Here is a 17,000-nt window from a genome sequence, read left to right as displayed (position 1 = left end):
CAATTGTAAGCCTTTGAACAAATGTCATTGTGAATTATCAGAGCAGCAGTTTCTATCAGTCTTCTAGCATCTTCAGCAGGATCACTTTTTCGTGCATCATACCATTCATCCGTTAAAATATCTGTCATACATTCAGTGAAACACACCACTCCACTCTTACCTATCTTATCAACTATTGTTATTTGATTTCCATAATGGTTCTTGAGTTTCTTCTTCAAGTATTGATTACCCTAATTAATACCAGCGTTTTCATAGGTACTCATAATTGACGTTAATTCATCAACAGAATACTGGCATTCATCATTTTTTTCCAAATACTCACACAGTTTGATAAATGCTATTAACTTTTCCTTATCCATTTTTCGTCCCTGTTGTGTAGCTGTTCCTGGCTTTGCACTGCCTGGCCTCAAGAAGTATTTGTAGCATGTATGATGGTACCGTCCCTCAGCTGTGACAAGGTCAATGACATTGGACACTCGGAGAAGAACCTCTCCCCCAGTTATCATTTCGTTTTTCAGCATTTGTGCGAATGTTGTTAACAAATTCTAGTGTTTCCACGACACTAAACTCATAAGAAGTTGTCTTCCTAAATTTCTCACATCCACAGCAATTTTCTTCTCGCAAAATATACACTGGGATTTAAAATCGAACTCTTGCCTGATTTCATGGGTCGTGTGAACTTTTCTAGGTGCGGACTCCAAGCGACGTGTGTAGTCTTTTCTACATTTCACATGGGCAACAACGGAGCTCTTGTTTTTCAGTAATTCTTTTACATTGTCCTCTTTTGAAGTACTACTCTCAATTATTTTATCCAAACCTCTAATGACGCGCACAGTTTCACCAAAACAGTTAATGCCAGTGGGCTCGCACAATATGCAAAATTTTGATTTGTCTTCCATTTCTGTGCCTTTCAGTAGCTGAATTCGCTGTGTTTTACTCTACCTGAAAAAAAGAGAAATATTAATGATCATACAGTACTAAACATTTCATAGTATGTATTATATATTATACTGATTTGTCACGCACACAGAAAAAGTATGCCTGCAGATGTAAGTATAATATATATATATATATATATATATATATATATATATATATATATATATATATATATATATATATATATATATATATATATATATATATATATATATATATACATATACATATATATATATATACAAAGATACCACGGCAGTGGCATATCATAGAAATGTCCTTTTGGTGTCATTTAAAAGACAAGAAAATTCTGCAGATGATTTATTTAGATAATAATTTTGATATACCAATTAGTTTTCCAATAGCAGGAATGGGAATATTCCTGTCAACTGCTAGTAACGGAAATTTTTAAAGGCACATAATTTCACACTGATGCTGTTAGTACTCAAGAAATTTATGTAAATAGCTTCTACAAGTATCATATAATAAAAACCTGATCTGTATTTCATTTACAAATTTAATATTTTACCCTTTAGGAGCAATAAATGAGAAAAACTGAAAATTCAAAAATGGCCGCCATTTTGTGGCCATAACTCAAAAACCCGTCACTGGATTTTTTAGGACTTTTTGGATGAAGATAACACAATTCACCTCTACATATTCCCAAAGTTTCAGTTTGTCATTCTAAATTTTGAGGTTAAACCCTAATTGTACTGTACTATATGGACATATTGTAAGTGTAACACCCAGCTGAGGCCAATAATTCACACACACATTTTGTATCTCATGTATGGTGTGACCCTCTAAAATCAGAAATAAATTTCCTTCTTAAAATGTTTCATGATACATGAGTGTATACACTAATACAATATGGTAACAACTGCTAAGAAAGCTGCTGTATGTGTATACAAAGGTAGGCTACCTACCTACCAAACTGTGTGTCTATGAGAGAGAGAGAGAGAGAGAGAGAGAGAGAGAGAGAGAGAGAGAGAGAGAGAGATATGAACAATGACCAGAAATATTTTTAAAAAATCCTCCCTAGTTGTTGTTTGTTAATTTAAAACTAAATAGTACTCTGCCTGGGAATATTTTATGAAGGCTCCTTCTGTATGGCTCAAATTTAGTAAGTTTAGCCCAGTCTAATGTATCTCAACTCACAAAAATATATTTTATATTAAAGCTTGTATTAAGAGTCTACTTTGATGAGTGTGTGATTCTTAGCTCATTGTTGACGTGGTTTGCCGACAGTTAATAAAATATGTATTTCATTTGGTTCATCATATCAGAACATTTATTTTATTTTTGTTATTGATTTTTAAGTGCATGTAAATATATCTCCAGTGTTATTGTATAATAGTACTTTCTGTTCTAATCTTTTATATATTGAAAGCTAATGTTAATACTTACTTGGATGGTATGGAATGTAGGCAAGTGTTTAACTGTGGACTGCCTATAAAAATATGACAAACAGTGTACACAGAGTATGATGAAATAATGATATTTTGAAAAAAAAAAAAGTGTAGATCAAACATAACTCTAAGTTGAATATAATGCATTTACAGTGGAACCATGGATTTCGTACGTAATCCGTTCTAGAATGTCTAAGGAAGTCTGAAATTCAAGAACTCTGAAACAACAGTTCCCATAAGGAATAATACAAATCCAGTTAATGCATTCCAGACACCCAAAAATATTTAAAAAACACATTTTATGGAGAATAAATATAGTTTTACATACAGACAACAATGAGAAGTCAATATAAATGACTAATGAAATAGATAAGAGTAATGTTAAATGTTCATTTAACATCACTCTTACCTTATGGAAGACTCTAGTTAGCGTATGGAAGACAGAGAGGAGAGGAGGAGAGGTTGTTTGGAAGGGGAATCCCCCCCTCCAGGACTTCAGGTATCAAGGACTTGTCTTCATTTTTTACTGGCACTAAGGTTACTTCCCCCTCTTCATTTTTAACTGGCATTAGGACCAGCTTGAGAGTCACTGGACCCTTGTCGCACTACAGAACTCTCCAGAGACATTTGTTTCTGGCATCTTTTTAAGATTTGCCTAAAATGGAACAAGGGATTGTCATTAACCCTTAAACGCCTGTTGGATGTTTTAAACGTCGTCCAAAATTGTCTGTCGAATGCCGAGTGGACGTTGCAAACGTCAACTGAAAATGCTTTTTTAAATATTCGCGGAAAAATAATTATAGGCCTAGTTTTGGAAGATTTCAAATCCCACGCCTCGGCGGATGCTGGGAGTTCATGGATCCAGCTGTTGTTTTGTTTCTGAGCGTCACCCAGACGCCAAGCATGCGCCGTAATTTCCCCATCTCGCATCAGAGAGCATCAGAGTAGTGCCTTGGAGCGATATTTTGACGCAGACGTGTTTTGCTGAACTTTTTGTGAGTGTTAGCGAATTTGTGCTGCAACAGAACGTTTGCAGAGATGTCGCAAAGGCGTCAGGAGCGTGAAAGGCGCACATTGCCTGTCGGAAGTGAGCGTGTGAGGCGAGTTTTGGACTTGGATGCTGGAGAAGGACCCAGCAACCAGAGTGACCCAGCTTCTCAGCAGCGTGTTGTTCGGCCACGTGTGACCTATGGCGACCAAGGACCACATCCCGTTCCTTTTACGACCCTAGGAAGCATCGGGGTGTCCTGAGGGGCATCCGAAAACATTTGAGAGGCCTCCAAAAAAGGACATTGATGAGTACTTGTTGGAGCTCGATCGAGAGCAGGTCGAAAGTCCTGATTTGGTGGTAGTTGGTCATCTAGCGATGACGACATAACGCCTGACGTCAGCGATGACGAATATTTGCCACCAATGTCCGTACGGGATCCTCAGCAGGAAAGTGAATTAGAGTTTAGTGGGTTTAGTGCCTATGAGGGAGAAATTGAGTTGGAGGAGGAAGAGGATGACTCGATTGTGGCTGGTGGGGACGAAACAGAAAGTGATGGGGAAAGTGAAGGAGACGGCCCAGCTGGGAGTGTAAGAGTGCAAAGACGTGCCCGTGTACGCGCGCGAGCAAACCCGTAGAAGGTCGCAACGTCGCGGCAGCTCAGGTGAAGGCCGTTCGTCCGAAAAAAAGTGATGAGGGGTGGTCGAGGACCCCACCCCACCTAACATGCACCCATTCACGGCAGTACCTGGACTGACTGTCCCTGTGCCTCTCACGGTACTGGGGTTCATTCAGCTTTTCCTGACGCGGGAATTGCTTGAATTCCTGGTTGCGGAGACGGTAGATTATGCTCAGTACTGCTGTGAGGAGTTGCGGACGACGTTGTCGCACCGCTGGCGGGGCTGCAACCTCACAGACATGGCGCACTTTTTGGGGCTCCACATATTCTTTCGGATGATGCCTGCTGCTGACGTCAGGCAATATTGGAGGCGGAATTTTTTTTCAAGTACGCCTAATGTGGCTGGCATTATGTCCCGTGATAGTTTCCTGGCGTTGGACAGGTATTTCAACGCCTTCAACCGAAGGGCTATACCCCGGAATAACCCCGACGCCTCATCTTAGTCCGCCCAGTGTTGGAGTTCATTCGTGAATGGTGTCAGACTCTCGTGGTTCCTTCAAGAACCTTTCTTTGGATGAGGTATGATGCCATACAAAGGGCGTCTAAGTATCAAAGTGTACAATCCAAGAAGCCAAAGAAGTATGGTGTAAGTTATTTTTTATTACGGAAGCCAACACTGGATACGTCGTGGACTTCTTGGTGTATTCTGGGGTCTTCACGCTGCGTGACACTGTCTTCGGTCTTGTGAATCATTTCCGTAACCAGGGATACCACCTGTTTATGGATAATTATTATAACTCAGTATCCCTGGCCCAGGAACTGTATGAAGCAGGTGTGCACGTCAGTGGTACCCCTTCGGTTGGTGCGTGGGGCCCAGAATGTCCTCAAGAGGTTTGCTAGCCACCCGCAACATCTTGCAAGAGGAGAGACAGAGTGGCGGGCGGAAGGGAGATGTCTTCGTCATCTGTTGGAAGGGGGTCCGACTTGTGCCCATGATTACGACGAGTCATGAGCCCATCCAAGAGGAGATCACCCAACGGAAGAAGACACGCCGGCAGGGCCGAGTTACGTTTGAGGAGTTTCATTGTCCAGCGCCCTACTGTCATCGGACACTACAACAGGCACATGGGAGGAGTTGATCTCTTTGATCAACTCATCCAGTATTATCCCTTCGCCAGGAGAACCAGGAGGTGGACACAGAAGCTCCTCAGATACCTCCTTCAGTTGGCCCTCCAGAATGCCTACATCATTTACTGTGGGTATACAGTAATTCGGACGCTCGGAGGTTGACCCACATCCAGTTTCTTGAGGTGGCTGGGAATGCCCTCATCAACTTCGATGTGGAGGAGTGGCCTTCCAACGGCGCCCCTGCCCCGAGCTCCAGCTCTGCCCCGAGAGGAAAGGTCAGATGTCGTGAGATACCCCTGACATCATAATTCCTCATCCTACCGGGCGCCCCCTGCTGCCGCCGACGACCTTGATGATGACGCCGCCCCTGAAGGTGCCGCGCCCCTTGAATTCCAGTGTCCTGTCGGGTAGCCGACCCTGTGTGTTGGCTGCAGCCAGGAGATCACACACTGGAGCTCATCGAAGGGGGCAGACAGAAACGGTGCGGGTGTGCCATATGAATGGCAAGAGGAGAGACAGCCGGCGTGTGTCGCACCTGCAAGGTAGCACTTTGCAGGTTGATGAGTGTAACCGCAGGTACCAATGCGGTTATTTATTGGAGTGTGCCTGCCCGAAGCGACACGGGAGGGCGCAGCGAGCTGCCGAAGGCGGCCCACCAGCAGTAAGGGCGGCGTCTCCCTCCTCCGCTTGTGCCCGTCATGTCGGGAGGAAAAAAAAATGCAAGACTCTTCAATGGAGGAGGGAGAAAACAAGAAACAGCACGAAGAGTCAGGATTACGAAGCTTAGTATTCTGCATTTATTCTTTTTTTAGTTTTATATTTACGAGTGAGTATTCTGCATTGAATTTATTTTTAGTTTTATATTTACGAGTGAGTATTCTGCATTGAATTTATTTTTAGTTTTATATTTACGAGTGAGTATTCTGCATTGAATTTATTTTTAGCTTTATATTTATTACAAGTTTTTATATATCTGTATTCATTGCTGTTTTGTATAATTTCGTTTTATGCAAAAACAAAGTTTTTTCACAACCATTCCTTTTAGTTATGTTTTCGTAACAAAGTAAAAACAATATAATTTATATGTCTATGTATGAATGTCTGTATATATAGTATATATATATATATATATATATATATATATATATATATATATATATATATATATATATTTTTTTACTTGGGTCTCTTTTATGTAAGCAAAAATCTCATATTCTGGTGATATTCAATCCTTTACCTTCATTTTGCAACAAACGGAAAGTCTCTAGCATATAATATTTATATTTTTTGGTGAATTTTTGAAAAAAATTTTCCTCCGCGCGCGCGCGGACTCCGCTGAAAATCCTGTCATTTCTTGCGTCAGCTTCCCGTAATTTTTCGCGGTTTCATATTATTCGTTACATAAAGTGTTATACATCAACATGTGCGCAATTTCATGTAGAATACAACAAAAAATAAATCATTCCTTTAGCTCTTCACAGTTTTTAAATATTTACATCGAAATAACGATAAATAGAAAAATCAACCTTCGGTCAAATTTGACTCGACCGAAATGATCGAAAAACGCATCTGTAAGCCATAATTATTACATTGAGTAACAATCAATCATTTACCTTCATTTTGCAACAAACGGAAAGTCTCTAGCACAATATTTAGATTTTTGGTGAATTTTTGAAAAAATACTTCCTCCGCTCCGCGCGCGGCGGAATCAGCTGAAAATCGTGTCATTTCTTGCGTCAGCTTGCCGTAATTTTTTCGCCCTTTCATATTATTCGTTACATAAAGTGTTATACATCAAAATGTGCGCAATTTCATGTAGAATACAACAAAAAATATATAATTCCTTTAGCTCTTCACAGTTTTTAAATATTTACATCGAAATAACGATAAATAGAAAAAAATCAACCTTCGGTGAACTTTGACTCGACCAAAATGATCGAAAAACGCATCCGTAAGCCATAATTATTACATTCGAGTAACAATCAATCATTTACCTTCATTCTGCAACAAACGGAAAGTCTCTAGCACATTATTTAGATTTTAGGTGAATTTAAAAAAAAAAAAAAATTTCCTTCGCTCTTACGCGCGGAATCCGCTGAAAATCCTGGCATTTCTTGCGTCTGCTTGCCGTAATTTTTTCGCCGTTTCATATTATTCGTTACATAAATTGTTATACATCAAAATGTGCGCAATTTCATGTAGAATACAACAAAAAAAATAATCATTCCTTTAGCTCTTCACAGGTTTTTAATATTTTCGCCGAAATAACGATAACTGACAAAAATTTTAACGTTCGGTCAACTTTGACTCGACCAAAATGATCAAAAAACGCATTCGTAAGCCATAATTATTACATTCGAGTAACAATCAATCATTTACCTTCATTTTGCAACAAACGGAAAGTCTCTAGCACAATATTTAGATTTTTTGTGAATTTTTGAAAAAATAATTTCCTCTACTCCGCGCACGCGGAATCAGCAGAAAATCGTGTCATTTCTTGCGTCAGCTTGCCGTAATTTTTTCACCCTTTCATATTATTCGTTACATAAAGTGTTATACATCAAAATGTGCGCAATTTCATGTAGAATACAACAAAAAATATATCATTCCTTTAGCTCTTCACAGTTTTTTAATATTTTCGCCGAAATCACGATAACTGACAAAAATTTTAACGTTCTGTCAACTTTGACTCGACCGAAATGATCGAAAAACGCATTCATAAGCCATAATTATTACATTCGAGTAACAATCAATCACTTACCTTCATTTTGCAACAAATGGAAAGTCTTTAGCACAATATTTAGATTTTTGGTGAATTTTTGAAAAAAATAATTTCCTCCGCTCCGCGCGCGGACTCCGCTGAAAATCGTGTCATTTTTTGCGTCAGTTTGCCGTAATTTTTTCGCCCTTTCATATTATTGGTTACATAAAGTGTTATACATTAAAATGTGTGAAATTTCATGTAGAATACAACAAAAAATAAATCATTCCTTTAGCTCTTCACAGTTTTTAAATATTTACATTGAAATAACGATAAATAGAAAAAAATCAACCTTCGGTCAACTTTAACTCGATCGAAATGGTTCAAAAATGCAATTGTAAGCTAAAAAAACTTACAGTCTATTAATATTCAATCAATTTCCTTCATTTTGGCACAATTGGAAAGTCTCTAGCACAATATTTTGATTTTTGGTGTTTTTTGAAAAAACTTTTTTTTACGTCCACGCGTTAGGAATTCATGCATCATTTTGTGATAATATTTTCTCTGTGTTGCTTTAATCGTTTTACAATCTGTTGTATACCAAAATCATCGCAATTTAGTGTACAATACAACTAAATTTTACTGTTTTCCTTGCAGCGCGATTTGTATACAATTATATACGAGTTTTTTTTTTTTTTTTGCTGTCATATATTCCAATATTTATATATGATAATGATATTTTTTTTCATTTCTGATGATTGCATACTAAACTTCAGGCAATGAGAAAAAAAGGAGCCAAAAATGAACTCTTAATCTTGAAAACTAAGCTCGCTGTGATTTTTTGAAAAAAACTTTTTTTCCGCTTTGGCGCTACCTCTCGGAAGCCGCCGGCATATGGGAGACGTTTTTGAAAATAGGGCTTCGGCGTTAAAGGGTTAAACATGTTGGAGACAGGGATTACAACAGCTTTAGTACGGTTATACACTAAACCCTCGTATTCACGGGGGATGCGTTCCAGACACCCCGCAAATAGTTAAAATCCACGAATACTTGCTAGCCGCCCCAAAGGCTTAGAACTGGCTATCTTGACAGTTCAAATACCAAATGTATACTTAAAGTATCATCCTACATCGAATATACCGTAAATTATTATCCTATTACTGTATTAATCTTAAAAATTATATTATTAATATAATTTCAAAGTCATCTTAAACATTAGTACCCTTAAAAATATATACTTATGTGCTTCTAAGCCTTCCAGCCAAAGCAGAGAGAAAGAGTTACCACTTCGACTTATATTCAACAAGGCTGGTTGCGGCAAAAAACACAAAGAAAGAAAAAGAGAGGAATATCTCTAATCTCTCTGACAACAAAAAATTTATATTTGTTTTTTGCCTTCCAAAGCTGTAATACCTTTACTACACATTTTTAAAACACTGTGAACACACACACACAAACAGTATCTTTTCCTGAGAGAGAAAGAGAGAGAGAGAGGTGAATAACAGCTTACAATATCAAAAGATTGAAATCTTTGAGCTTCTGAGGGCAACACTCCTTCTCCTCTGACCAATATGTCAAACTGTCCAGTAAATTGACATTTACCCTCCCCCCATCTCTCTCAAGCCAAGGATATAAAAGACTGGGAATCACTATTTGTTTGCTTAAAATGTTAAAAAATTTACTACACAAATGCGTGGAAAATTTTTATATATTATTATTTAATCTTAAATCTTAATATTTGAAAATTAGTACTTATTAGGTAAATCATTTATTTATAATACAAGAGAAATATACGTACATATTGCATGTCGGAAAAATTCTCTCATCTAAACAAGAGAGAGAATTATTTTTATTTAATGTTATTATAATATATTTGAAAATTAGTACGTACTGTAAAAGATTGTATCATCATAAAATGTACCCTCTAAAAATGCTTATATTGTCATCCTGAAACACTTATAAATCATTTTAATATAATTTCAATAGCACTTTAACCCTTTAACGCTGAAGCCCTATTTACAAAAACGTCTCCCGTATGCCGGCGGCGTTCGGTGAGTTAGCGCCAAAGCGGAAAAAAAGTTTTTTTCAAAAAATCACAGCATGCTTAGTTTTTAAGATTAACAGTTCATTTTTGGCTCATTTTTTTGTCATTGCCTGAAGTTTAGTATGCAACCATCAGAAATGAAAAAAAATATCATATATAAATATTGGAATATATGACAGCGAAAAAAAAAAAACTCGTATATAATTGTATACAAATCGTGCTGTAAGCAAAATGGTTAAAGCTAATGAGTTAATTTTTTTTAGTTGTATTGTACACTAAATTGCGATGATTTTGGTATATAACAAATTTTAAAACGATCAAAGCAACACAGAGAAAATATTATCACAAAATGATGCATGAATTCGTAACGTGCGGACGTAAAAAAATGTTTTTTTCAAAAATTCACCATAAATCGAAATATTGTGCTAGAGACTTCCCATTTGTTGAAAAATGAAGCTAATTGATTGAATATTACTAGACTGTAAGTGTTTTAGCTTACAATTGCAGTTTTCGACCATTTCGGTCGAGTTAAAGTTGACCGAAAGTCTAATTTTTTCTATTTATCGTGATTTATATGAAAATATTTCAAAACTGATAAAAGCTACAACCATGAGTTATTTTTTGTTGTATTGTAAATGAAATTGCGCACATTTTCATATATAAAGCTTTATGTAACGACTAATATAAAACGGTGCAAATATTACGACAACGAGACGAAAGAATTTCTGAGATGTTCGGCCGAGTTACCACGCAGACATAAGGAAAATTTTTTAAAAAATTCACCATAAATCGAAATATTGTGCTAGAGACTTCCAATTTATTGCAAAATGAAGGTAAACGATTGAATATTACTAGAATGTAAGAGTTTTAGCTTACAATTGCATTTTTTGACCATTTCGGTCGAGTTAAAGTTGACCGAAGGTTGAAATTTTGGCAGTTATCGTGATTTATGTGAAAATATTTCAAAACTGATAAAAGCTACAACCATGAGCTATTTTCTGTTGTATTCTACATGAAATTGCGCACATTTGCAAACATTACGACAACATGACGAAAGAATTTCTGAGATGTTCGGCCGAGTTACCGCGTGCAGACGTAAGGAAATTTTTTTTTTTTTCAGAAATTCACCATAAATCGAAATATTGTGCTAGAGACTTCCAGTTTGTTGCAAAATGAAGGTACATGATTGAATATTACTAGAATGTAAGAGTTTTAGCTTATAATTGCGTTTTTTTTTACCATTTCGGTCGAGTTAATGTTGACCAAGCTTGAAATTTTGGCAGTTATCATGATTTATATGAAAATATTTCAAAACTGATAAAGCTACAACCATGAGTTATTTTCTGTTGTATTCTACATGAAATTGCGCACATTTCCATATATAAAACTTTATGTAACGACTAATATAAAACAGTGCAAACATTACGACAACGTGATTGAAAGAATTTCTGGCGCGGACGTAGGAGGAAAAGTTTTTTTCAAAATTCACCATAAATCGAAATATTGTGCTAGAGAGTTTCAATTTGTTGCAAAATGAAGGTAAATGATTGAATATTACTAGAATGTAAGAGTTTTAGCTTACAATTGCGTTTTTTTACCATTTCGGTCGAGTCAAAGTTGACCGAAGGTTGAAATTTTGGCAGTTATTGTGGTTTATTTTCAAATATTTCCAAACTGATAAAAGCTACAACCATGGGTTGTATTTTGCTGTATTGTACATGAAATTGTGCACATTTTCATATATAAAACTATGTAACGGCTAATATAGAACAGTGCAAAAATTACGACAAAATGACGAAAGAATTTATGAAATTTTCGGTCGAAGTTATCGCCGTGCGTAAGAAAAAGTTTTTTCATAAATTCACCATAAATCGAAATATTGTGCTAGAGACTTCCAATTTGTTGCAAAATGAAGGTACATGATTGAATATTACTAGAATGTAAGAGTTTTAGCTTACAATTGCGTTTTTCGACCATTTCGGTCGAGTCAAAGTTGACCGAAGGTTGAAATTTTTTGTAGTCGACGTACGGTACGTCCACTCGGCACCCAACAGACAATTTTAGTCGACGTATGATACGTCCAGTAGGCGTTTAAGGGTTAATATAAATTTAATATTTCAATAGCATCAATTCTGAGCATCTGTCTTTACTTTAATGAGGTTGGGGTCCGTCCTGAATGGAGGGGAGAAAACCAGTTTCTCTCCCTCTTTGATTTATGGTATTATTTAATCTTGCAGTATTATTATTATTATTATTATTAAAAAGGATGGCTGTATTATGCAAATTTATCTTATATAGTGTCTTTTCTATCTTCCTTATGATTCGCTTTTCAGGCTCAGCGATGTTAGTCAGCAACTGGCCGATATTCATGTTGGAAAAGGATAGTGTGCGGAATATGGGAAGTCTTTTATTAAAATATCCAATCAGAAATCGTTCGTCTGGATTCAGGTTCTATTTTAGGTACCATCGACATGTTTCGACCAGCTCGTTGGTCATCTTCTGGACGTGGTTGCAGAAGGTCTGAAGAAACGAGGTGCTCGGGTTGGTATTTATAGGGGGGTCTTGATCGGTGCTGAATTATGATTGGCTGCCCGGGGTATGTACCCTCGGGCAGAGCCTATTCTCCCAGGTCGATGGTTGAGATTCGTCTTGGGTGCGAGCGGCGTTGTAGTGCTGGGGATGAATGGAAGAATTTCGATCCTCCGATGCCGAATTTTGATTTGCTCATTCGCTATGGGGATCGCTCGGTGCATGTCTCCTGGCTGCCATGGGGAGGAGAACGGTTTCCTGCGTAATGTTGAGGGTTGGTTTCTCGTTCCCAATGTGCAATGCTTCCAAGAGGCGTAGGCGGCAGTGGTCAGTAGTTCGGTCAATTATTTCAATGTTCGTGATTATGATTTTTGTTGCTATTCTCTGGTTATGGATGGTCTTGGCATGTTTAAAGATAGCCCCCTCTTGGGCGTGGCAGGAAATCCTCTTGGAGAAACGCATGGTGGTCATACTGATGTAAGAACCGAGGCATCCTCGGACGGGGCATGAGTACCGGTATACCACGTTGGTTTTTTTCAAGGGGACCTGCTGAGGGGGGCCTGGGTTGTTACGCATAACCAGGCTGCTCGTCTTTTTGCTCTTGTAGTAAATAACCAGATGTATATTCTTGTCGGAGTCAACAGGGCTGACATTATTTTCGATGATGTTTTTGAGGGCGCATTCGTCTTCTTTATATTTATGGTGAAATTGTCCTTTATAGAAGAGCTCTATGCGTTCAGAGGCATCTTTAGGGTTCTGACGGTACCATCTATCGATGTTCACCTTGATAGACTCTTCTATATTCGTTTTGGGTGTCCATTGTCGACGAGGTCTGGGCTACACGTTCTATTTCTCCGTGTGTGTTGTTCCAGGAGGAGCAGTGTGAGAGGGCCCTCCTGACGTAATGGCATGTGTATGAGCAGGGCGGCGAGTTCCCGGAGAGGTATAAGCGCACCACCATCAGCGCCCACGCCAGGAGGGCCCTCTCACACTGCTCCTCCTGGAACGACACACACGGAGAAATAGAACGTAGCCCAGACCCTCGTCGACAATGGACACCCAAACTGGAATGTGAAGAAGAGTCTATCAAGGTGAACATCGATAGATGGTACAGTCAGGAACCTCGCCCGATGCCCCTGAACGACAGAGCTCTTCTATAAAGGACAATTTCACCATAAATATAAAGAAGACGAACGCGCCCTCAAAAACATCATCGAAAATAAGGTCAGCCCTGTTGACTCCGACAAGAATATACATCTGGTTATTTACTACAAGAGCAAAAAGACAAGCAACCTGGTTATGCGTAACAACCCAGGCCCCCCTCAGCAGGACCCCTTGAAAAAAACCGTGGTATACCGGTACTCATGCCCCGTCCGAGGATGCCTCGGTTCTTACATCAGTATGACCACCATGCGTTTCTCCAAGAGGATTTCCTGCCACGACCAAGAGGGGGCTATCTTTAATCATGCCAGGACCGTCCATAACCAGAGAATAGCAAGAAAAAACATAATCACGAACATCGAAATAATTGACCGAACTACCGACCACCGTTGCGTACGCCTCTTGGAAGCATTGCACATTGGGAACGAGAAACCAACCCTCAACATTACGCAGGAAACCTTTCTCCTCCCCACGGCAGCCAGGAGACATGCACCGAGTGATCAAAATTCGGCATCGGAGGATCGAAATTCTTCCATTCATCCCCAGCACTACAACGCCGCTTGCACGCAAGACGAATCTCGACCATCGACCTGGGAGAATAGGCTCCGCCCGAGGGTACATGCCCTGGCAGCCAATCATAATTCAGCACCGATCAAGACCCCCCTATAAATACCAACCCGAGCACCTCATTTCTTCAGACCTTCTGCAACCACATCCAGAGGATGACCAACAAGCTGGTCGAAACATGTCGATGGTACCTAAAATAGAACCTGAATCCAGACGAACAATTTCTGATTGGATATTTTAATAAAAGACCTCCCATATTCCGCACACTATCCTTTTCCAACATGAATATCGGCCAGTTGCTGACTAACATTGCTGAGCCTGAAAAGCGAATCATAAGGAAGATAGAAAAGACACTATATAAGATAAATTCGCATAATACAGCAATCCTTTTTAATAAGACCTGTTTAAAAGAGGGTCTACTCCCTTCATATATTATTATTATTCTTATTATTATTAATCTTAATATTTCAAAATTAGAATATGGGGGTTTTACTGTAATTGTCCACAAAATTTTTTTGCATCACCCCACTTGCAAACTTGTCCTTAATCACTGAAGTAGGCACATTTTCCCCTCTCTCTTCCTCCTCCTCCTCTGATTCCTCATCTGTTACTGTTCCTGCTGAAGGTCTTGCAGCTCTTCAGTGGTTAGCTCTTCCCTGTGGGTGTCCACTAACTCTTCCAAATCCTCGCCACTAACATCCAAGCCCATGGACTTCCCTAAAGACACTATAGATTCCACACCAAGCGTAGGGTCGTCAGGGTCAGCCACAAATCCTTCCAAATTCTTCTCGAGATAACATTCTGGCCACAGTTTTCTCCAAGCAGAGTTCATTGTCCTGGAAGTCACTCCCTGCCAGGTCTTATCCATAAGGCTTATGCAATTAAAGATATTGAAGTGATTCCTACAGAACTCTCTTGGGGTCAATTCAATGTCTGAGGCCACTTCAAAGCACCTTTGAAATAGTACTTTGGTGTAGGGTTTCTTGAAGTTTGAAATGATCTGTTGGTCAGTGGGCTGGAGGAGAGGAGTGGTATAAGGGGGGCAAAATCTTCACTGTGATGAATTTAAACTCATCTAACAACTAGTCTTACAAGCCTGGAGGATGAGCAGGAGCATTGTCCATTGCCAGGCGGCATTTGAGTGGCAATATATTTTCCAGCAGGTATTTCTTCACCATAGGGTGAAACACTTCACTGACTCACTCAATGAAAATTTGCCTTGTGGCCCATGCCTTTTTTTTAGTCTTCCACATCACAGGCAATTTATTCTTGATGACATTGTTTTTCTTGAACACTTGGGGAGTTTCAGAGTGATACACCAGTAAGGGCTTCACTTTGAAATACCCACTGGCATTCCCACAGAACAAGAGAGTTAGCCTGTCCTTCATAGGCTTGTGTCCTGGTAGTGCACTTTCCTCCTGTGAGATGTAGTTCCTCTTTGGCATTTTTTCCCAAAAGAGGCTGTTTCGTTGCAAATGAAGACTTTTTGGGGGAGGATCCTTCAGCCTCTACATATTCCTTTGAATTCCTCATCGAATTCTTTGGCAGGAAGTTTGTCAGAACTCGTAGCCTCCCCATGCCTTACAACACTATGTATGCACATTCGCTTTTTGAATTTTTCGAACTAGCCTCTGTTGGCCATAAATACACTTAACGGCAGCACTTGTTGCAGGTATTTTCTTAGTGAGATCTGCATGCAGCATCCTTGCCTTTTCACAAATTATCACCGACACACTATCTCCCACTAACTGTTTTCCGTTGATCCACACCAACAACAACTCAAGATCTTCAACTAGTTGCAATCTCTGTTTCATTAATGAAGTTACCCCTTTTGCAACATCAGCTTCCTTGATTTCCTTTTTCTTCGCTAGGATAGGACTGATGGTTGATACGGACTTGCCATACATCTCGGCAAGATCAGCCTCATGTACACCACTTTCATATACTTTGCTACAATTTCTTTCTTAAATTCTATTGTGTTTCTCACCTTTTTTTACTGAAGGGCTGGCACTCAGAACTTTCTTTGGCCCCATGATGGCTTATTTAGCAGTTGTGCTCAATGAAAAAGCACAAAAAAAAAAATGAACACATGGGGTGATGAGGAATAATGCGTGAGATGATGCTCATTCAGGGAGAAACAAAGGCAGACTGGGTCACAAGAGTGTGGAATGCTTTGTTTGGGTACTTGGTAGTCATGCGGTGGCCCCCCTAAGGAGCATTTCCAGGTGTACGATCTCCGAGCAGACGTACAAAACCTGAGTAAAAATTTAGACAAAAAATGTCAACGAAGTCCGAAACATACGAAATCCGAGGTTTGACTGTATATGTGGTGCATACAGGATATTTTTAATGGATTATAAGGTGATTAGAAATTAGAGGTAATCCTGCCACTTCTAATTTTCACATATTTGAAACCAATTCTAATTTTCACATATCTGGGACTCTGCATGTAATAAGAATGTATATACAGTACAGTATATGTTTCTTGCTCTTTGCAAGTTGTTGTATTATGTATTTAAATATAAACTGAAATTGTAAATATATTTAATTATTTATTTTAGAGAAATATTTGTGATGACCCTGTTTTATATTTTTAGGATAAGAGAAAAGAGTAAGGAAGCTAAAAGTGTTTTGACTGCAGTTGTGAAAAAATTCACATTTAGTTTAAACCACTGTATGTTTCTTTCTACCCTCAGATGGTGCAGGAGCTAGGACAGACCAAGTTGAAGATTTATATACTGCAATGGAAACTGGAAACTCTACAGGTAAACTTGATGAACAACATGGTCAGGTTCATTGTACGCCACAAGGTACCAAGCTACATGGAACTCCAGTGACTGGAGAAGGTACAGGGTCTGGGGACCCTTCCTTTTGTGGCACTCTTGAAACATCAAAGGAGCAGAAAACTGATGGAG

At 38.8% G+C, this 17,000-nt stretch overlaps 1 protein-coding gene across 5 annotated transcripts in view; it reads left to right on the top strand.

Moving 5' to 3' along the window:
- LOC136837312 (TIMELESS-interacting protein) overlaps nucleotides 1-17,000 on the top strand; it is a 129,498-nt gene that overhangs the window by 111,908 nt on the left and 590 nt on the right. For all 5 annotated transcript variants that reach the window (XM_067102063.1, XM_067102062.1, XM_067102064.1 and 2 more), the window contains exon 7: nucleotides 16,782-17,000. This exon is cut by the window's right edge. In XM_067102063.1, coding sequence (XP_066958164.1) covers nucleotides 16,782-17,000 — 219 coding nt within the window. The remainder of the gene's footprint in view (nucleotides 1-16,781) is intronic.

Source organism: Macrobrachium rosenbergii, chromosome 58 (genome assembly GCF_040412425.1).
Source record: "Macrobrachium rosenbergii isolate ZJJX-2024 chromosome 58, ASM4041242v1, whole genome shotgun sequence".
Taxonomy (NCBI): Eukaryota; Metazoa; Arthropoda; class Malacostraca; order Decapoda; family Palaemonidae; genus Macrobrachium; species Macrobrachium rosenbergii.
Note: the sequence above shows the minus strand (reverse complement) of the source record. Positions and strands in the feature narration are given on the sequence as shown.